The following is a 19725-nucleotide window of genomic DNA, read 5'->3' on the forward strand; positions in this document are numbered from 1 at the left end:
AAGTAAACAAGGGCCAAGTTGGCCGGTTTGCCCTGTCTGCTGTCTCCACACTGTGCAATCGTACTCCCAACACCTCCCCCCCCCAAAAAAAAAAAAACTGTGCAATCGTACTCACCGGCTGGTGTGTGTTGAAATGCAGCTGGAAAGTAATGGTTCAGTGGTAGCATGTCCCTATCTGTCGTCACTGGGAAGGAACCAGTCTTCTCTCTAGATAGACGCTCTTGTCACCAATCTCAATGAGGATAACCTCAAAGAGGGCTTCTGAAAAGCTTCAGGTTGGGGAGCCATTGAAGGGATAAAGAAGATTTCAGGCCACACAACCTGAGCGAAGGAAGAATGGAAACGGCGGCGGCGACCGTAGCCCGGCCACCGGAGTGCGGCTCCACCGGCGGACTGCTCAGTGGTAACGTCAGTTTCCCAACCACTCTTATCCTCTGTTCTGCTGCTCAAGCAACACGCTGCACACCATGGTTCTCCGTGTTAGAGCATCACAGTCACTGCATACAAGGACCAACATGCCATAGTATAGTAGTTTAAACTGATAAACTGAATGCGCACTAGATTGTGACTGGTTTGGTTACTGATTTTGCAGAGTTTTTTTAAAAAAAAATCGGCATCTTGAACAAGTCATCTCTAGTCTGCTTAAACAAAACTGTCCATACTTGTAACTAAACTGCACTGCTGAAAGTCTAGGGACGACTTCTGAGGGATATTGCAGTTTTATTCTAGCAAGACCCGGCCACAAATTCATCAGATAATATCTTTGGAATTTGACTGATTGTGTGCACAAGCACAACCCTTTTGACCAGGACTTGGCAAGAGAAAGAAAATCAGTCTCGTCCTGCAGTTGGTAACCGAAGTATGTAAGCTAAGACTACATTCGCTAGAACTCGAGAAACACAGACTAAAACAAGAATCAACCCTCCAACATTTAGCATCTTCTCAGCATGGAAATGTTTTGGAAAGAGGGTTGCGCTGATCCCCCAACTTTGGCACGGGAAATCAACACCTGGCACTTCAAAACCAAGTCCACTTTTGAACCGGGCAAACCTTTTGAAAAGGCTCTGTTGGCGCAAATTCGGGGTCAACATACGAAAGCACTAGAGCGTGCAGGTTGCGAACAGACCGAACAGCAGTGATGCTGCTCAAACCGGTCAAACCGGTCTAGCAACCCGGTTGGACCAGTTTCCTAGGATTTTGCCTAGATCGATCATTTGAAGGTATAACTACCATACTTACATGATGGAAGATAGCTAGGTTTACGAGCAAACCAGCAAAGGGATAACCAACGTACTTACGTGGTGAAGAACGACTAGTTTATGAGCAAACTAGCAAAGGCTGTCAATGCTCTCGCTTCGAAGGGACCCCGTCAGGGCGTGGACGTCGCTGGCGTGCTCTAGGTCAACCAGCAAGCCTAGGACGCAATCTCTGGTCGTGGAGATCAGTAGACGAATAGCATGGAGGTTGGAAAAAGAATTTAAGAGATAAAAAGTAAATACATAGTAGATTGATTCGATTCGGTTGTCTTCAATCGGTTGTGGCCCTTTAGATTTATATAGGGTGGGGAGGTCTTGCCCCAGTAGGTGTCGAATGTTATACAAATCCCGTGTCAAAATACAACTCCTAACTCGAATTAGGCTGGTCAAACTGGTCGGACCGCCCATTTAAACCAGTCTAACCGGTTAGCACAGGGTTAAATCTTGCCAAAGCCATAACTCATTCATCCGGACTCCAAACTGGACGTTCTACATATGCATTTTGATCGTCTCGATGAGATCTTACGCAATGGTGAAGTCCAATCAGAGATTTGACAATGTTAGTAGAACCGGTCTGACTGGTTTGTAGATCGGCTTGCCTAGATTCAGACAACAAACTCCTATGATGCCAATTTTAATCTCAAACGGGTCCATAGAAAACTTTCTGGGTCATACTCCTGCATATGAAACCAAACGCTTTTCCACGAGTAGTCAAGCAATGCTACCACTTCAATGTTTCTCTTGGCATTTTTCATGGCCCATAAAAAACTTTCTGGATCATGGTGGGCAAGTTCTGCTCCTGCATATGAAACCAAACGTTTTTCCACGAGTAGTCCTCTTGGCATTTTTCATAGCCCATAAAAAACTTTCTGGATCATGGTGGGCAAGTTCTGCTTCTGCATATGAAACCAAACGCTTTTCCACGAGTAGTCAAGCAGTGCTACCACTTCAATGTTTCTCTTGGCATTTTTTCATGCACCCACCACCGCTGACCACGCTAGCATTTCTCAAGAGTCACAGCGTACAGCTGCACATCGAACTGCACCTGACGTGTCTCCTACGCAGGCAGGAGGAGGTCGCTGCTGCCCCACCGGCGATCTGGTGCCGTGAGCTTTTCCACAGCCTCGCTGAAGCGACCTCCGAGAATTCAACACCACGGATCCCAGGTCCAAGTCTTGCCATGGAGTAACTTCGTCTCTACGGAGAAAGTGAAAAGTATTTTACTACGCCTGCCTGAAAGTAACCGCGCGAGCTCATCATTTTCTTTGGGTAGGTTTGCGTGGCGCGGAGGCGGCGAGCGGACATCCAGTCGGACACGTACGTGCTGATCGAGCCCGGCATGGAGGAGGAGTTCGTGTCCCGGGAGGAGCTGGAGGCGAGGCTCAAGGGCTGGCTGGAGAAGTGGCCCAGGGACGCGCTGCCACCCGACCTCGCCAAGTTCAACACGGTCGACGACGCCGTCTCCTACCTCGTCAGGGCCGTGTGCGTGCTCGAGATCGACGGTGAGGTCGGGTCCGTGCAGTGGTACCAGGTCGAGCTAGAATAGTCGGGGGTGTCATGGCTGTGCAGCTCCTTCTTAACGTCCTCCTAAGAGTGTAACATTCCCGGGGAAAATTCCCAAACCTGGATTGGAAGACACAACTACTCTCAACTTGTACCGTGCAAATTGCAAAGGGTCAATTGATGATGCAGGCCTTTCCCACTCGAGCAAACTGAGCGAGTTTGGTTGTTTCGGATTATTATTCATGTCAGATTGGGAGTATTTACGATAGTCCCTCGATTAATATTTTTCAATGGCTTAGAATCCCAATACCACTTTCATTATTATTTGAATATTATACTAATTCGTACAGAGGGAGTTGCAACTACTCCGCAGCTACTCCTTTATTTGAGGAGGGGAGTGAATTATTAAGTTGTTCCAATAATTTATTGAAAAAGGAGAAAAATAAAGGGAGCCGGCCGGATCACCATTTTCTTAGGGTCTCTCCAATGTGTGGTTCGTAACCTCTCTTATGGAATCAGGACCTATACATTGTGAAACTGATTCTATATGGAACCAGATTCCATACATAGAACCAGGTCCCATGCAATATAATATAGGGAAAATGGGAGAGAGAAGAGAGATGGAGGGTTGCGGGTTCCATATTCATAGATTCAACTTGTTCTATACATTGGAGCTAATACAACATGTGATATCAAATCATTGTTGGGTCCCATCTTAGAAACAGGGGTGCACCTTATACCTTGCTGATGCCCTTGCTAACTCTCGTAACATGTTAGTTGACTCTCGTAACATGCTAGTCGGATCGGGGAACGGAGATCTACCACTCCAACGGGCGCTCCTATCCCAATCCTATACCCACCGGACCTGGTTCCATACGCTGTGAGGTCGGTTCTATCGAAACGAAACACAGAACCGGGCTCCCATGCATGGGAGCGGGTTCTACAGAATAAAAAATTTGATCTCCTCCCTCAACCCACCTTTCTCTCTCCTGCCGTCGCTGCTCCCGCCCGCCGCCTGGATGAAGCCGAGGTCGAGCAGATCCGTATGGACGAAGCTGAGGCCATGGCACCGCTCCGAGCTCGCCCGCGCTGCTGTTCCGGCCGCCGCCTCGCGGTGCTACCTTCGACCCCGCCGTCTGCGGTACTTCCTGGCTGCCTCGTCCACGGCCACACCTGCAACCCCAGCATGCGTTGCTGCAGCATGAAGGTTGGGGGCGTCGCTGACTGAGGATGGACGGAGGAGCGTCGTCACCTGGACTCGTTCGGCCTCCGCAGCAATGGCGTCTGGAACGAAGGGGCCGCTTCACTGGAGGCTATCTTCTCCGAATCCGGCACCATAGCCTTCAGATCCAGCCGCTAGGTGTTTGATTTGTGCCTTTTTGGGGAGTAGGTTGGGAGGATTTGAGGCAGATCAGAACTGGGAAGGGAAGAAGATGGAGACAACAAGAAGAGGAAGCGGCGTGCTGCCGGTTGCCTCCATGGGGAAGAAAGGGGTAGTTGAGAAGAAATTGATTTTCTTATTTATATGTGGGTCCCACTCAAACCATGTAACCGGCTCTTTCCTGTACATTGGAGACGTCCATGGACCTTACTTTTATTTGTTTCGTCTTCTTCCTCCCTCCCTCTCACCTAAGGTCGCTCCTACTACCCTTTGCTCCTCTCCTCTAGCTCGGTCCAATCTATCTCTGCCGTTACTACCGACCGCTGCACCAATGCCGGCGACCGGATCCACTAGTGGGGCTCGAGGTCTTTCACCCGCTACGGTGAGCCGAGCTCGCCCTACTATGCCCTCCTCTGGCTGGCCGCCAGTGACGCACCAAACAAGCGCCGCTCGATTCCGCCTACATCCGTCGCCCCGCCCTGCCCCGGCACGCTGCATCCCGCCGCTCATCTAGGCATGTATTTAAGAAATTAAGAGGGAGCATAATGGAGAGAAGGAGATGGAAGAAAAAAAATAAAGAAAATAGAATGCATGTCATGAAAAATAGAGGGAGAGAATTAGAAGCTATTTTGCTAACATAAAAAAATAAAGGCAGCCTCATTTAGCATTTGTAGGGTCTGATTTGGGGCTACCGTTGGAATTACGCTAACACAAAAATAAAGGTCAGTGGGACCAGGCCAGTCACAGCAGGGAGGAAGAGCCGGTGGCAGGCAGTCGCTACTACAGTCAGCAGCAGCGCAAGCCGGGCTCTCCCAGAGTCCCAGTCCCAGTCCCAGCCAGCTGGTGCGAAAGCTCGCCCCCTCTCCGTTTCCACAGAACGGTCGCGTTTCCGTTGGAACGGAACGCGACGGCCTGTCGTCCTTGACTCCTTCGGCGAGAGGGACGGACAGGAACAGGGGCGAGCGAGGGCAACAAGAGAGCGGGAGACCCGGGCACCACGGCACCCCCGTTCCAATTCCGTCCGCTGACCATCCCCGTCCCCATCCCCTCGCCGTCGTCTTCCGCAGAGGCCCCCCTCCCCCTGCCGTCGCCGTCGCTCCCTCGGGTTGACTTGACTCGTACTGTTCCACACTACACCACACCCCTCCACTGACCACCACCCCAATAATCGCATTCCATTCTCCTCCTCGCTTTTGCACTTTGCGCCTCTTTCTCTCTTCCTCTATCCTTCCTCCCGCCAGACTCTGAAGATTGCTTCCGTCGAGTTCTGAATCTGGGATTGTGGCGGCTTCGTAGGCAGCCGCCGGAATCCGCAAAGAGCGGCAGCTCGTCGGTGTCGGCGGTGAGTCTCTTCTTCTTGCTTCGTAAGGGTTCCTTGCAGAGTTTCTTACTGTTTGCATCATGTGTTCCAGTTAATTTTTTCCATCGAGTTTGGTCTCGCTTTAATAAGAGATATTTATGGCCAGATTGCCCGTGCGGGCACTTTTACCCCCAAGAAGTGCTATATGCCTCTAGTTAGTGCGAGAAATTTTGCCAACTGTTCTTGGAAATAAGAGGAACCTGCCCTGTTCTTGCTGTTGAACCAGAGCAAACTGGATTATTAAACCATCGGGCTGGTGGAATCTTATATGATCAAATTTTCTCCAATATTTTTTCTTGAGAGAAAAATAAGGAAGTGAGAAAAAGGAAATGACTGGGTAAAGAAAGAACAGGATAATTAGTTTGTAGTTGTTCTAGTCCCTATCACCTTAACTGTGATGTTACCTCTATTCACCCTTTTTATTTTCAATTTCTACGTTGCCTTTGCTATTTATATGGCTGTGCTTGCACTGCTTGAAAATCATGTTTGGTTTTCGTGAATCAGTGTTTAATTGTCTACTTCCATTTATTTGTCACTTTATGTTTTTCTATTATATGTACTTATTTGCATCAGTAGCTTTCCGAAATTCCATTATTAATTCTGAAATATATTGGAGTTAGACCTGATCTTTGTGCTAAACAAATGAAGCAGGGAAGGTCCTAACATGATGGCTGCGGAGTTAGTTAAGCAGTACTCAAACATCACTTTGGGAGAAGACAGTGAGATATGTGATATTAAACATGCGCTTAAGGCATTGAGAAAGAAGATCCTTAGTTTGGATTTTGACAACTCTATGCATGTCCATGATCCACAGGACTCATTTGAGTACTTGGAAGTGCTGTACAAAATCAGACGACTGTCTGAAAGGTTAAGGAACCTAGACCCTTGTGGAGAAGCCAAACAGCTGGATGAACTCACTGTGTATGCCGATGACCTTTCTGAAATGGCAATGGCAAGGCTTGAAGAGGAATTTGTTTATCTTCTGACACATTACAAACAGCCATTAGAACAGGAAGTTCTCTCTTTTCGCTCTACAGAGGATGGCAGTGTGGAAGACTTTTCAAGCAGCTCATTCAGCGAGGAACAATCAGAAGGGAAGGCAACACCAAATGATGTCGCTGGAGGACCGGAGTATCTTGTTCCTGATTTGATTCAACCCGGTGCACTCTCTGCTGTCAAGTCCATTGCTAAATTTATGTTCCTGAATGGCTATGATAAGGAGTGTTGCCAAGCTTATATAAACTCACGGCAGAATGCAATAGATGAGTACTTTGCATCTCTTCGTCTGGACAAGCTCAGTATAGAAGAGCTTATGAACACAAGTTGGACCAAACTGAATATTTTAATAAGGAGATGGAACCGAGCAATGAGGGTTTTTATCCGAGTCTACCTTGCAAGTGAGAAGCGCCTTAGCAATCATATCTTTGGTGAACTTACAGATTCAACTGCTGACTTGTGCTTCTATGAGATTTCATTTAACTCAGTAATACAACTTCTGAGCTTTTATGTATCTGTAGCTATTGGTCCTCCAAAAACGGAAAAGCTTTTTCGTTTGCTTGATATGTATGAGGTCCTGAATGATCTTCTCCCTGAAGCTGAATCCCTGTTTGAATCAGGATATGATGATATGATCTTGAATGAGTATCATGAAGCACTACTGCAGCTGGGAGAATCTGCAAGAAAGACATTTGCAGAATTCAAGTATGCCATCCAATCATACACTTCATCAAATGCAGTGGCTCGTGGAGAAGTGCATCCACTTACAAAGTATGTTATGAACTACATAAGGGCTCTCACAGCATACAGCAAAACTCTTGATTCAATTCTCAAGGACACAGATCGAAGACACCTGCATCTTGCTTCTGACATTCAGTTGATGGCGAATGCATATCCTAATTTCACAGCAACAGCTTTGCATCTACAGTCTGTTGCCGCAATTTTGGAGGCAAATCTTGAAGCTGGTTCTAGACTGTACAGAGATGATCGATTGCAGAACATCTTTATGATGAACAACATCCACTACATGGTCCAGAAAGTGAAGAACTCGGATCTCAAAAGCTTTCTTGGCGATGACTGGATCCGGGTTCACAACAGAAAGTTTCAGCAGCATGCTATAAGATATGAGAGGGCGTCATGGAACAGTGTCCTCTCTTACCTGAGTGATGATGGCTTGTGCGCTGCTGGTGATGCTGCTTCTCGCAAAACCATCAGGGAGAAGATAAAAAATTTCAACCTATCCTTTGAAGAGGTTTATCGAGTTCAGACAGCATGGTCTGTCCCAGATGACCAACTTCGTGATGATGTCCGGATTTCAATATCACTGAAAGTTATACAGGCCTATAGGACATTCGTGGGAAGATATGGAAGCGTCCTTGATGGCTCAAGGCATCGAGATCGTTACATAAAGTATAGACCCGAGGATTTGGAGACACTTTTGCTAGATCTTTTTGAAGGAGCTCAAAAGTCACTGCTGCATTCTTGTCGAGCGTGAAGCTTAAACCAGTTCGTCGAAGAGATGCATCAGCCCCCTCCACCTTATTTTTGGTTTTCTTCTTTGGTTTGTATTATAGAATCATAGAATGTATAGTTGAATTATTATAGTGATGTGTTGTTCTGTCTGCCCAACTTGCATAATTTTGCCTTTTGTTCGCAGCTCCTCTTGCTGCATAGAATTCCTTACAACATTGCCGAAGTTCAGAGGATGTTAGAAATAGCAATCTGTTGTTCCCAAAACTTTGATACCTGAGTATGTATAGTTTCTGAATGTCTTGGTACTGATACAGTAATCTTGCATCCTTGGTTCGTTTAATAATTTGCCTGCACTATGAAGGATATGTGTTGCTCTGCGGGTTCAGAATCAAATCTTTCAGTGTGATAAAGACAGATAGCTTCATGCATTACTGAGCTGTAAAGTACGAAAGCAGCTCATCATAGCTGAAGAGTTCAGTGAAGTATGAAACAAACTTGGTACACTATCAAATGTTTGATAGAAATTACCAACCAAAATCAAAGAATTTAATCAAGCTCCCACCCCCTATATCTTCTACACTTTGTACATGATTTGGCCATGTTTTCTCCTAAAAGATAATCGTTAGGTATTTCTATTTCTGGAAGAACACATGCACATGCGTGCTCATAATTCCCTGCAATATTAATTAATCAGAAAAAAAGGAGAGAAATGGAAGAACATAGAACTACTGCCACCCCTATCAAAAAATTTGCGTGGGCGAACGATTTGATAACGGTCAATCGAAACACTAGCCGTAGCCGATCACTTATTCTGGTCGTCGACGTCCTTGTTGAGGTCTGCCGGCGGCAAGAAGTAGTCCGTGGTGAGGCCGTGCACGTTGAAGTCGGCCTCCTCCACCGTCCACGTCTCCTCCAGCTTGCGCTTGTGGTTGACGGATCCCTCGCCGTAGCGGAAGAGGGTGACGGCGGTGTGGCCGCCGTGCGCGATGTTGATGCCGTCGATGTAGCGGTAGTCGGAGATGACGGACTCCATGCTGGTCTCCCAGAAGATGTTCTCGCTGCGGCGGGCGCCCTTGCCGGACTTCATGCGGAGCAGGTGGGAGTCCTCGAGCTGGATGAGCAGCCCCGTGCGCTGGCTGAAGTAGCCCCACACCGTGTGGTGGATGATGTCGAACGCCGGCGCGCTCCGCGCCCGCAGCGTCATCGCGCCGGCCTCCAGCTTCAGGATGAAGCACTCCTCGCCGTTGAGGATCTTCTCGCCGATGCACACCGCGTCCGAGAAGAGGTTCGCGATCGAGCGCGGGTCCAGGCCCTGCAAACGAGGTTGGCGATTGGAGATGATGCATCTTGATGAATGGAATTTGCATGTGCCTGGCCCTGGATGATGCTTTTATTACCTGGAGGGAGCGGCGGAGGGGACGCGGCGGGCCGCGGGAGACGTGGGACTGCTCGGCGGCGGACTGGCGCCAGGCGACCTTGCCGTCGCTGCCGGCGCTCATCTTGTGGCCGGCCATGATGAGCTCGAAGAACCAGACCTCGGGGGTCTTCTGCCAGAGCACGAAGCCGCCGACCTCGGCGCGGCCCTGCGCGGCGGTGACGTTCTGGTCGCCGAGGTGGAACTCGGACGCGCACATCCGGACCTTCCCCACGGCGTACATGCTCCGCACCCCCTGCAGCGCCGCCTGCCCACCCATTGCCGCGATGTACTGCTGGATGATGTACTTGGCCGTCGACGCTTGCTTCAATCCATCATCGCCGTTCACGCAACGCACCGGATCAATTCTATTTCTCAGATGATTACTGTGGACGCGTGCATGGCAGAGGATCATGATGATGGGTGGCTTACGATGGAGGAGTCGCGGATGGAGCGGCTGAAGGCGCGGTCGTGCGGGACTGGGCAGGGGATGAGCGGGGACCCGACGACGTTGAGGAAGAGCTGGAGCTCGGCGGTGGCGGAGGCGTGCCCGTCGACGGTGGCGCGGTCGAAGGCCTGGTTCTTGAGCCACGCGCGCATGTTGGCGCCCCCCGCGCCGCGGCGCTTGTCGGCGCCGGGGGCGTTGATGAGCATGTCATCGGGGATGGGCACCTCCAGCACGGTGTCCAGGGAGTCGTCGCGGTCCAGGTTCGGGCACAGCTTCCTCATGGCACGGCCGCCGCGTTGTCGCGCCGCGCATCAATGCCACCGATCCGTTCGTGGGGTGCGGACGGGCAAGCGCGCGGGTGTAGCAGAGCTAAGCTAGCGCGTGCCTGCCGGAGACAGGGGAGAGAAAAGAAGAGAGAGAAACAAGCGGGAGAACGGGAGGCCAGGAGCCGGAACATGTAGAAGGTGGCAATGGCGGAGGCATGCAGTGGAAGCGAGGAATAAGTGGATCGCGCAAACAACGGGGGCAGTGTTGAGGAGGCGAGGAGCTAGTGCTCGAGCCTCCGGAGGGGAACGCAGGCGCGTCCTGCTTTCGCGCTGGACGCGCGGACAAGCATCCGCGCCATGGTCATCACTCATCAGGCCATGCATTGAAGTCAGATTTTCCTCCACATAGTTTCCAACACCGACATGGAACTCTTTTGGTCCTGTTTGGTTTAAGGCATGCAGATATTTACCTTTGAGATTAGCACAGCTAGGCTCAATTCCTACGAAATCTCCAACCACTACTGGTCTTGGCACAATCAGTGTCACCGGAAACGTGTTAATGGTGACATGTTCCTAGCTTGGCCCAGGAAAATAGGAAATTGTTCCCATTCTGGTAACGCTGGAACAATCATGCCCTCTATCTTATCAAAACTTGGTGGCGCAACCCATAGAGTTACGCTTCATTCATTCCGTCAAATCATAATAGTTGGGTTAATAATTCGCGACTTTAAATCAATGCACTACTGTCCTCTTCTCTAGTTTCGTTGTATACTCCAAGTTTTGGCTGGTAGATCCTGCTCCAGCAAGTATCCTGTGGCGACTGGCTCCACATCCTAGTAATCTCTGCAAAGAGTGGGCATTTGGAAGTAATCTTTGCATGGCACTACGCTACTGTTCTTCAATGATGAGATCAGACAGTCTGAACACTTAACTTCAGCAAATACTCCATCAGCAGCATTGGGTGTGTTGGGTACCTCTTGACGTACTGAACTGGCTTGCCGATTAAACTCCATCCCTTGCAGATTTCTCGGGCATTCAAGTAGTCAATATACTCCCCCGTCCTATAAGTTATAAGTTGTTTTAGGATTGTCCTAAGTCAAACTTTTCTAAGTTTGATCAGATTATAGAAAAACTACATGTATTTATGGTATGAAATAATTGTCATTAGATTTATTATGAGATATATTTTTATAATAATCTATTTGATGCCATAAATATTGATACTTTTCTCTATAAATTTGATCAAAGTTAAGAAAGTTTGACTTAAGACAAACTAAAACGACTTGTTTTTTTTTTGGGACGGAGGGATTTGACTTAGTTTTTTTGTGGGACGGAGGTAATTCCAAAACTTGCTGAATGCCGTGTATTAGCTAGTTGGGCAAGCTAGCTCTAAAAACTCTGTCCATGTCAGCCCATTGGCCCGTCTCTTTTTTCGACGAGCAGAGCTGCCACGGCGCAGCCTGTTTGTAGTCTCGAAACAAATCGTACATTTCGTCGACAGTCAGGCCAAATTATTCAGTACACGAGCAGCTATGAATCAGTATGAAAGTAAAACACACGATGGCACGAGCAGGAGCGGTGAAACACTGAAACGTAACAGAATCTAGACTTCATGTGAAGTGGTACTAATCAAACTCGATCCATTTCCACGGACCGCATGGCCGCATGGGGCGGAAGTAGAATAAGTTAAACCAGCGAGAAATTAAACATGAGAGCAGAAGAACGAACAATAGCCGAAGCCCTCGTGTGCCCCGGAGGATTACAGAGGAGGAAATGGCGCTTCCTGACGCTGCTCGGCTGCCTAGTGATCCAGCAAGTCTGTCACTAGCGCACCAAGAAAGCCAGGACGGAGACGACGGCGAGGAGGAGGACGTGGCGACCAGCGAACGCGGCGGCGGTGGCAGCGCTGACGAAGCTGGGTGTGGGTCCAGACGCGCCGACCGGTGTCGTGAAGGTCCCTCCCATGCTGGGCGTCGTGGCCGGGTTACTTGTGGAGCCTGGCGGCGACGTGCCGGTGCCGGCGCCGGCGCCGGTAGAGTTGCCGCTTGTCCCCGCTTCGCTGCATTCGATGCACAACGGAGACGAGAGCAGCAGAAGAACACGTCAGTCCTGTGATCATTGTTTCCACCAGCGAACAGCACTGCTTGGTCGCTACGACTAAGAATCATACGTACCTCGGAGTCGCAGGGTATTTGCAGGTTCCAGAGCCTGCAACCGGCAGCAAAATACGGTTAGATCACGAGCGGGAGACGCTGCAGAGTCAGTCATGTATGTGACGGCGAGGAAGGGGATCGGAGAGCGTTGCGTTACTGGGGTCTGTGTCGGTGAGGTTGGCGGTGCCGCCGAAGTCGCAGGTGGCGCCGCTGGCCTGGCTGTTCCGCTGGAAGTAGCTGTTGGCGGCGTAGGAGCAGTGCGCTTGCACCGAGGTGGGGCTGTAGCACGGCCCGGTCGGGAGCACGGCGGCGCAGTCCGCGCCGTGCCCGCACGCGTAGTCCAGCGTCTTCTGCAGCGCCGTGTCCGTGGCGTCCGACCGGCACACGCACCACGCCCCGTCTGCATGCATATTCATGCGCCACACGGGGCACACAAGCAAATTGTTATTTTCATAGTACAGGTATACGAAGAGAAACTCGATCGATCGATACGGGCATGGAAGGCTATCTGTGGACAACGAGGTAGCGAGATGCCTCACCTGATCCTCTGAACGCCATGGCCAGCAAGAGCAGCAAGAACACCGGAGTTGCCATCCTTAGAGCGTGGAGGCTGTTCCGGACACTTGACGGGGAGCGCCCCCCCTTTCTCTCTCTAGCTCGGCGCCGCTGAATCCGCGCTGTGCTAGTAGTAGTAGTAGAGCGCGGCGCGGCGTCAGACTCCATTTATTGGCAGTCACCAATGGCCGCGCCCATTTTTCTGCCCATTTCGGCCATCCTGCAGGCTGTCGCGCTTTGGACGGAGCTGCGCCCGCCCCGTCGGCGTTCGCGGCCGGCTGTGTGTTTTCTGGCTGCTTTGGGGCCGGGATGACGAGCCATCCGTGCTCCAAAGCAAAAACACCAAGCAAAGTTGCTTGTGTGCTTTGAAGTGGCAGGCTGCTAGTGCTAGCCAGATGGCTCGAGGCCATTAGTGTGGAGCCCTTTTATCCCCTCTTTGGAGAAGCAAAGCTATGTGTACATGTCGGCTTCTCTGTGGAGAGCAACAAAGTTGTACATCCATGCGATACTTTCCGTCGTGGAAGATGTAGAGGAAAAAAAAGATGTACTCCGTATCTGCAATCTGCTCATGCCTGCATAGGTTTGAGCTTCTCTACTCATGATGCTAACCCCGCAACAGTCACAGGGTTTGACTTGCATTATCTCACCATCACATTTGTAGTAGTAGTTCAAAAGAGACTGCTCCTAAAAAATTGAACAGTTCTGAACAGATACATAAACCCACCTTGAGAAATTCGCAAAGGAAACCTTCCATCTATTATTTTCAGTTTCCAGGCAAAGCAGCAAGCTGATTCGTGTTGCTAAACATGCCATCTGCATTTTTAAGGACATATCGATTGAACCATCCAGACTTCAGTACCAATTGGACCATGCACAACGGATTTGTTATGATAACAGCAAACCTGGCCGGTCACCACTCAAGACACAAATGAGAAATCCTCTCCAAGCACCTAACAGAGTTCATTATCATAAGTTCCCAAGACAAGAGCATAGGAATGATCATTTCAATAAACAAGACCGGATCACAAGCATCTACCACAAACCATTTTTTGAAGATGTTATATTGAAAAAGAGGGAACGACCCAAGAGGTCGGCAACTACAAACGACTCTGCCATTTACAGCTGGAGAGCAGCCGCATCTCAAAAGAAGACACAAAGCAACTCAACTCAAACTCGTCCCAGTAAGCCAGGTGCTTCGCCCCTGCCATAATCCAATTCGATGCCTCACTCTTTTATGACCACAAAGCAAGGTACCTCCACATGATCGAAAATCATGTATTACGCTCCTTCCAAACTTCCCGCATGTTTGGATGATAAGGGATCTTAGCCCCTTGCATGACAATCCTGTACTCCTGTCGCACAAATCATGAAGATTCAGCAAGAAACCATGAAGATTCAGCATTGAAGGCACACCATAACAGCACCTTGAACAAACAAACACCAAGACAGAACTCTAGCTTATTCCAAGCACCACCTGCGTTAGGACAACCATTTCAAACAGATCCATCAACCCGTGCTCCCGCACGAGCTAATATTTTTAAAAACTATTATATTTGAAAATTATTTAGAAATTAGGCTCTTACTACTCTCTTATTTATTTAATATTGTAACTCAATACTCATATAGATATGTGTACTTATATTAATAGTTGTGATTGATTTTTAATTAGTAATTACTCTACACTTTTTTCAATCCACGTTCACATTTTTTTCATTTTGTATTGCACCATCATATATTGTGTTTAGCATTAAAATTAATATTTTTCATCGCTTCGTCACATACATTAAAAATAGTTTACATGGTGACACCCACCATGTGTAGATAGCTTAACTTAGTATTTCTATATTAACAATGACACAAATACGTAATTCAAATTCATATATTAGTTTACTTTTGGACATTTATGTACGATGAACACATATATAATTAGATTAAGATTTAGGTTTTTATTTTAGGTTATTTTTAGTAATGACATAACTTAGATACAAATCTGGAATAGTATTTGATGTTGTGTTTTGTAATGATATGCATGGGTAAATTAGATGAAGATTATGTGGTTATTTTTAGATTATTTTTTATTATGGTAGAGCTAGGTAATTTAGATATAGGTTTAGAATGATAGTGTTGGGTAACATTATAGAAAATATAATAGATTATTAACTATGATTATTAGAGTTTACATGATCGATGTTCGAAGTTTCTGCTTTTTGTAAGAAATTCTAGAGTTTATATTTTTTTCTAGCATATCTCATGAGAATTAATAATGTGGAGTCTCCAATTAAAAAATGAGGCCACATTGCTACAAAACTGTTACATAGAGGCTTGAGTTACCTCTTATTTATTAAGTATTCTAACACAATACTTATATAAATATATATTTATTATTTTCATTCGATTATGATATATTTTAGTTAGTAATTACGTATAATTTTTCATCCACATTTATAATCTTTAACTTTTCACTTTGCATCGTAGTTGTGTGTTTGAATTTGTTTAACAAACCTAAAGTTTAAGCTACAATTTTAACATAAAAATCTACATCCTTGTCACTTCCTTTATTTATTTATAAATGTTGACTATCTTATTATTATATTATATACTATTAGTGCAAAAAATATGCAATTTAGAACCATATATTAACGTACATTGCATTATATTTTTAATGATGATGATTTTGATTCAAATTTAGAGTTACCCCATGTTATTTTTAATAATGACATATGTGGGTAATATAGACGCAAATTTAAGAGGTTAATTTTAATTTATTGTTTAAATATTAGTGGTGGGAAATTTAATTGCAAATTTAGGGGGTTATTTGAAATTATTATAATGGTATAAGTGGGTAATTTAGATGAAGGTTAGGTGGTTATTTTTTTATTTTATATAATGGCATAGGAGAAAACCTAATAGATTCAATGGCTATGATGATTTGAGCCTGCCGATTGATGGCTAGATGTTTTTCTTTTTTTTGAGAATTTCTAGAATTTCTTTCTTTTTCTAAAATGTCCACCTAGGATCCTAGGTGATGCAGATGTTTTTCTTTCTTTTTAGAATTTCTCTCTTTTTCGAGAATGTCCACCTAGGATCCTAGGTAGCATCACCTGAAAGTTTAAAAGGAGCTCCAATTAGTAATAGTAATAGTAAGACGATGAGTAATAGTGAGTAATAGTAAGATGGCTTCATCAAGCTCCAGTTTTCCCGCAAAGCAGCAAGCTGATCCATGTTGCTAGACATGATAGCATCTCCATTTTTTAGAAGGGCATATCGACTGGACCATACAGTGCACATTGGATTTGTCATGATAACAGCAAACCTGACCAGTGACCGCTGAAGACACAAAGGAGAACTCGTCTATCTGCAGTCACCAAACACAGTTTATTATCATTGCGTTCCCAAGACGAGCACAGGAATGCTCATTTCAGTACAATTCAAGACCAGATCACAAGAATCCTAGCACAGAGCATGAAAATTCAACATAGATGGCACATCATAGCAGCACAAAACCCGAAACAAGCAAACAGCGAGGCAGAACTCAGATTATTTCCCACGCACCACCTGCACTAGGAGAACCACTTCAAGCTTATGGCTTCATCAGAGCCGCAACCTTCTGAACAGATGGCCTCTCCATCAGGCTAGACCACCAGGCCTTCACATGAGGGTAACCATCAAGCACCGACGCGTGGGGTGTCGCAAACAAGCACAGGGTGGCAGAGACATGGTTAAGGTCAGCAAGGCTGAGGAAGTCTCCAGCCAGGTACTTGTACTTGGTCAGGCGCGCCTCGTACACCTCCAGCACCTTCTTCAGCTTCTCAAGGTTGTCCTCCACAACCTTCTGGTCGGTGGTTCCCCCAAGCATAGGACTGATGAGGCACTGGAAGAGGATGGCGTCCAGCACACAGGTGTACTGATTAGCCTCCACCTCCATCCAAACATCCACCATTGCTGACTCCACGAGATTGCCTTCCTTCAACAGCTCAGGTTTGTTTTTACGGGCTGCATACTTGCAAATTGCACGCGATTCTGATAGGAAACATAAGAACAAGTTAAAGAAGATATAACATCATTGGTAGATACAAAAGGATTCTACAGGAGCATTCAACTGTCTAAAACCTCTCAGAAAGTGATGATAAATAGAAAGAAAAAAAACATAACACCTCTTCACTTGATTAGATTTTACATCGAAATTATCCTGATGAGTGATCAGAATGCAAGTAGACAGTGTAAGTTTGATGTGTGTGCTTGAATAATCTTACTGGATTCAAGTTTGCAAATTATCACTTCTTTGGAACAATACCCACTCATCACTAAGTGACACCGCATGACGAGCCAGGACAAGTTGATTAAAAGTCAAGCATTGGGGTCCCTTTCGACTTTAGTTTTTATATGCAACATAATCCTAAATATAAAAATTATCATCATTGGACTGGTCCAAAAAAATATTGAAGTGCGTTACAAGTAGTTCCTATGGCACAACGACATTTTGCAATCAGACAGTATTTTTCATATTTAGGAATGTTTGAAAGTTGTTGGCTTCTTTTAGTCAAGGTCTCTGAACAACCCATGTGCTTAGAAAAGGCTGAGATACCTTTTCTTTTTTAAAAGGAAAACTTTGAAGTGCTAACCTCGTCATATGTTATGAAACGGGTAATAGTACCAAATAAACAAATAGTGACAACAACAATGTACAAGAAACAACTCAAAAGGATCTCCACGAGATAGGATCATACCCCAGATGCACAAGTCACCATCTTGCAAAGCTGGAACCTGACCAAATGGCTGCAGAGAAACAGATAATCGTGTTAAGATTCAGGACCTTGAGTCTAAAAACTCATGTTTTAGTACATTACATACTCGCTAGTTTAAATTTCCAATGAGCTTATGATTGTGTAATCATATTATATTTCAGATAGGTGATACATGCTACGTCGTTTTATCATTAACAAGCTGATGACATACATATATTCAACAGACTTTTGTTTTATGTCAACGATAATTGTAGAGAAATATATAAAGGAGTTGTTCTCATGTATTAGTTTCCTTCTTGAAACGGTTTAAAGAGAACACACAATTGAGCATCTAATAAATTTGCAGATGTACAAGACTTTAGTCATTTCAGCGTACTAAACCAGTTACCAGTACAATGACCTTCAGTTTCTAAGCTTTTAACTCCCCAGATCCGAAATTCCCATTGCCCTTTTCTCTCCCTTGCTAGCACTTGGTCAAATCAAGTGAGGAGCAATCCAGTGCATGAATCAAACCAAGCCAATAACAATTGGACCAGGACAAAGAGGGGCGAACTAGACCAGAGCAGCCGGCAGTCGATATCAACCTTCTTATTGGCCCAAATCGAGCATAACGGAATTTCAATCCTTCTCGTCCAGCCCAAATCTTGACTATAGTCAAGAATGTAAAAAGTAACATTTGCGCACATATCTACACCGCACAGTTGGAGGTGGAGTACAAAGCATGATCCTCGGATATTTAAATCTCCTAAATCTTAAATCACCAACTCCCCCACCCCAAACCCTAGCCAATCCTAAACCCCGTTGAAACCACGACGAGAGGCTATGCGCGAGAGAAAAATCTGCCCAGTTAACCCGTCGATGATAGCGACCGCAGCACCACCAGAACGCGAACGGAGCACCGCCGCTGTATTTCCAGGCGGAAAAAGAAAAAGAAAACACAACATGAGAGAGAACCATCGGGGAATAATACGCACGTTGCGGGCGAGGTGCTCGGGGCTCTTGTGCTCGGCGGTGGCGAAGTTGATGGGCACGATCTCGTACTCGGCGCCGGCCTCCTCCAGCGCCACCGCGCACCTCGTCACGTTCCACGACATCGTCGCGCCGTACAGCTTCATCGGAGCCATGGCCTCCCGAACCCGACCTTCCTCTCTACCCTCCCCTGGGTTCTTCCTGGGATTCTCTCTCCTCGTGGAACTCGCTGCGCAGAGTGGACCATTGGGCCGGGGCCCCGTTTAATAGACGAGCGACCGGCTGGGAGGGCGCAGCGGGTGCGGGTGTGCCTGTGGCTGTCGAGTGGAGTGGGAGAGGGGTAGGTGCGGTGGGCGTTAGCCAGCCCGTTGGTCAATGTTCCCGCGCGTCTAGATGCTTCTGTTCCGCTCTCGTACGAGTTTTTTTTATCTTGAATTTCTTTTTTCTCACAGGCAGGAGCCGACGCAAGTGATTACGCTCGGCTCGGTAGTGCGCCACCGCAGCGTCGAGATTCGCGTGCCCGTAACGTTGCTTTCTCCCGGCCGTAACGTTGATCCATAAACGGAGACGAAGAAAGGGTCCATTCATGTGGATGTGTGAGCAAACTGGACAGCTCAACGACCTCGGGGAGAAGGCTAGAGCTGGTACAGCAGGTTCGGTGAAACATCGCGAGCAACGACCTTGGGTCTCGTTTAGTTGGCCAAATTGGTAGGTGTCAAATTACTGTGCTGGCACTGTAGCACACTGTAGCGTTTCGTTTGTATTTGTGAATTATTGTCCAAACATTGACTAATTAGGATTAAAAGATTCGTCACGCAAAGTAAACAAGGGCTTGGTACAACCTGCACGCTTTCTCGATGTCGATGGATGTGATGATGTCTGTACAACGTTGCAACAGTGGCCTTAGCACGGAATCGACGTGACAGCACGTACTGGACTGTGAATAAAATGGAGTACGAATTAGCTCAGGGTTTTAATCGCGCGTCTTCTATTCCAGTGAAATGCAGAAACCTTCCAAAACAAGCATACGCATGCGATTCTCATTCCATCTATGGGGGTCGCCATATATGTGTTGTGATTTGCGAAGCTGTGTGAAGTACTCTTTTGCTGTTGACCCACTCGAGCACTACTCCATGTCGTCGCATGCATATAGACCTGGTTTTGTTTCCCTGCTTATTTTTAAGCACCCGTCACATCAATGTTTAG

General features: G+C 46.9%; 5 protein-coding genes and 2 long non-coding RNA genes across 8 annotated transcripts; 2 read left to right on the top strand and 5 right to left on the bottom strand.

Moving 5' to 3' along the window:
* The first annotated feature begins 225 nt into the window (after nucleotides 1-225).
* Nucleotides 226-3050, top strand: LOC101779891 (protein CHLORORESPIRATORY REDUCTION 7, chloroplastic). Its single transcript, XM_004970003.3, has 3 exons — nucleotides 226-403; nucleotides 2322-2422; nucleotides 2530-3050. Exons 1-3 carry the CDS (start codon nucleotides 337-339, stop codon nucleotides 2800-2802), a joined length of 441 nt encoding a protein of 146 aa, XP_004970060.1. The 5' UTR covers nucleotides 226-336; the 3' UTR covers nucleotides 2803-3050.
* A 325-nt stretch (nucleotides 3051-3375) lies between these two features.
* LOC111257390 lies at nucleotides 3376-4642 on the bottom strand. Its single transcript, XR_002677803.1, has 2 exons — nucleotides 3738-4642; nucleotides 3376-3624 (listed from the first exon to the last, which is right to left on the bottom strand). It is a non-coding gene; the product is annotated as an uncharacterized LOC111257390 (long non-coding RNA).
* Nucleotides 4643-5112: 470 nt separating this feature from the next.
* On the top strand, nucleotides 5113-8309 carry LOC101780305 (exocyst complex component EXO70E2). Of its 2 annotated transcripts, none has more exons than XM_004970005.4 (2): nucleotides 5113-5482; nucleotides 6149-8309. In XM_004970005.4, the coding sequence occupies exon 2, from the start codon at nucleotides 6165-6167 to the stop codon at nucleotides 7989-7991; it is 1827 nt and encodes a 608-aa protein (XP_004970062.1). In that variant the 5' UTR covers nucleotides 5113-5482; nucleotides 6149-6164; the 3' UTR covers nucleotides 7992-8309. The 2 variants fall into 2 exon arrangements, with proteins under 2 accessions (XP_004970062.1, XP_004970061.1); XM_004970004.4 differs by having other exon boundaries at nucleotides 5114-5482; nucleotides 6152-8309.
* A 131-nt stretch (nucleotides 8310-8440) lies between these two features.
* LOC101780962 lies at nucleotides 8441-10448 on the bottom strand. Its single transcript, XM_004970006.3, has 3 exons — nucleotides 9816-10448; nucleotides 9367-9708; nucleotides 8441-9281 (listed from the first exon to the last, which is right to left on the bottom strand). Exons 1-3 carry the CDS (start codon nucleotides 10110-10112, stop codon nucleotides 8772-8774), a joined length of 1149 nt encoding a protein of 382 aa, XP_004970063.1. The 5' UTR covers nucleotides 10113-10448; the 3' UTR covers nucleotides 8441-8771.
* Nucleotides 10449-11658: 1210 nt separating this feature from the next.
* LOC101781371 (PLASMODESMATA CALLOSE-BINDING PROTEIN 3) lies at nucleotides 11659-13097 on the bottom strand. Its single transcript, XM_004970007.3, has 4 exons — nucleotides 12790-13097; nucleotides 12408-12650; nucleotides 12272-12305; nucleotides 11659-12156 (listed from the first exon to the last, which is right to left on the bottom strand). Exons 1-4 carry the CDS (start codon nucleotides 12971-12973, stop codon nucleotides 11922-11924), a joined length of 696 nt encoding a protein of 231 aa, XP_004970064.1. The 5' UTR covers nucleotides 12974-13097; the 3' UTR covers nucleotides 11659-11921.
* A 644-nt stretch (nucleotides 13098-13741) lies between these two features.
* LOC111257281 lies at nucleotides 13742-15621 on the bottom strand. The gene is made up of 2 exons (XR_002677708.1): nucleotides 14230-15621; nucleotides 13742-14157 (listed from the first exon to the last, which is right to left on the bottom strand). It is a non-coding gene; the product is annotated as an uncharacterized LOC111257281 (long non-coding RNA).
* Nucleotides 15622-16157: 536 nt separating this feature from the next.
* LOC101781774 (glutathione S-transferase 1) lies at nucleotides 16158-18897 on the bottom strand. Its single transcript, XM_004970008.2, has 3 exons — nucleotides 18525-18897; nucleotides 17533-17581; nucleotides 16158-16825 (listed from the first exon to the last, which is right to left on the bottom strand). Exons 1-3 carry the CDS (start codon nucleotides 18672-18674, stop codon nucleotides 16386-16388), a joined length of 639 nt encoding a protein of 212 aa, XP_004970065.1. The 5' UTR covers nucleotides 18675-18897; the 3' UTR covers nucleotides 16158-16385.
* Between the last annotated feature and the right edge of the window lie 828 nt (nucleotides 18898-19725).

The sequence above is a fragment of the Setaria italica genome, chromosome V (assembly GCF_000263155.2).
Source record: "Setaria italica strain Yugu1 chromosome V, Setaria_italica_v2.0, whole genome shotgun sequence".
In the NCBI taxonomy this organism is placed as follows: domain Eukaryota; kingdom Viridiplantae; phylum Streptophyta; class Magnoliopsida; order Poales; family Poaceae; genus Setaria; species Setaria italica.

Bases quoted from the DNA above. Each gene is read 5' to 3' on its own strand.
- LOC101779891 (XM_004970003.3), top strand. From the start codon at position 337: ATGGAAACGGCGGCGGCGACCGTAGCCCGGCCACCGGAGTGCGGCTCC. The intron at 404-2,321 runs GTAACGTCAGTT...TCTCCTACGCAG, and splicing joins CACCGGCGGACTGCTCAGTG to GCAGGAGGAGGTCGCTGCTG. The intron at 2,423-2,529 runs GTCCAAGTCTTG...TTCTTTGGGTAG, and splicing joins TTCAACACCACGGATCCCAG to GTTTGCGTGGCGCGGAGGCG.
- LOC101780305 (XM_004970005.4), top strand. From the start codon at position 6,165: ATGATGGCTGCGGAGTTAGTTAAGCAGTACTCAAACATCACTTTGGGA.
- LOC101780962 (XM_004970006.3), bottom strand. From the start codon at position 10,112: ATGAGGAAGCTGTGCCCGAACCTGGACCGCGACGACTCCCTGGACACC. The intron at 9,709-9,815 runs GTAAGCCACCCA...GATGGATTGAAG, and splicing joins CCATCCGCGACTCCTCCATC to CAAGCGTCGACGGCCAAGTA. The intron at 9,282-9,366 runs GTAATAAAAGCA...CCTCGTTTGCAG, and splicing joins CCCTCCGCCGCTCCCTCCAG to GGCCTGGACCCGCGCTCGAT.
- LOC101781371 (XM_004970007.3), bottom strand. From the start codon at position 12,973: ATGGAGTCTGACGCCGCGCCGCGCTCTACTACTACTACTAGCACAGCG. The intron at 12,651-12,789 runs GTGAGGCATCTC...ATATGCATGCAG, and splicing joins CATGGCGTTCAGAGGATCAG to ACGGGGCGTGGTGCGTGTGC. The intron at 12,157-12,271 runs GTACGTATGATT...CATCGAATGCAG, and splicing joins AAATACCCTGCGACTCCGAG to CGAAGCGGGGACAAGCGGCA.
- LOC101781774 (XM_004970008.2), bottom strand. From the start codon at position 18,674: ATGGCTCCGATGAAGCTGTACGGCGCGACGATGTCGTGGAACGTGACG. The intron at 17,582-18,524 runs GTGCGTATTATT...GTTTCTCTGCAG, and splicing joins CCGAGCACCTCGCCCGCAAC to CCATTTGGTCAGGTTCCAGC. The intron at 16,826-17,532 runs GTATGATCCTAT...GTTTCCTATCAG, and splicing joins TGGTGACTTGTGCATCTGGG to AATCGCGTGCAATTTGCAAG.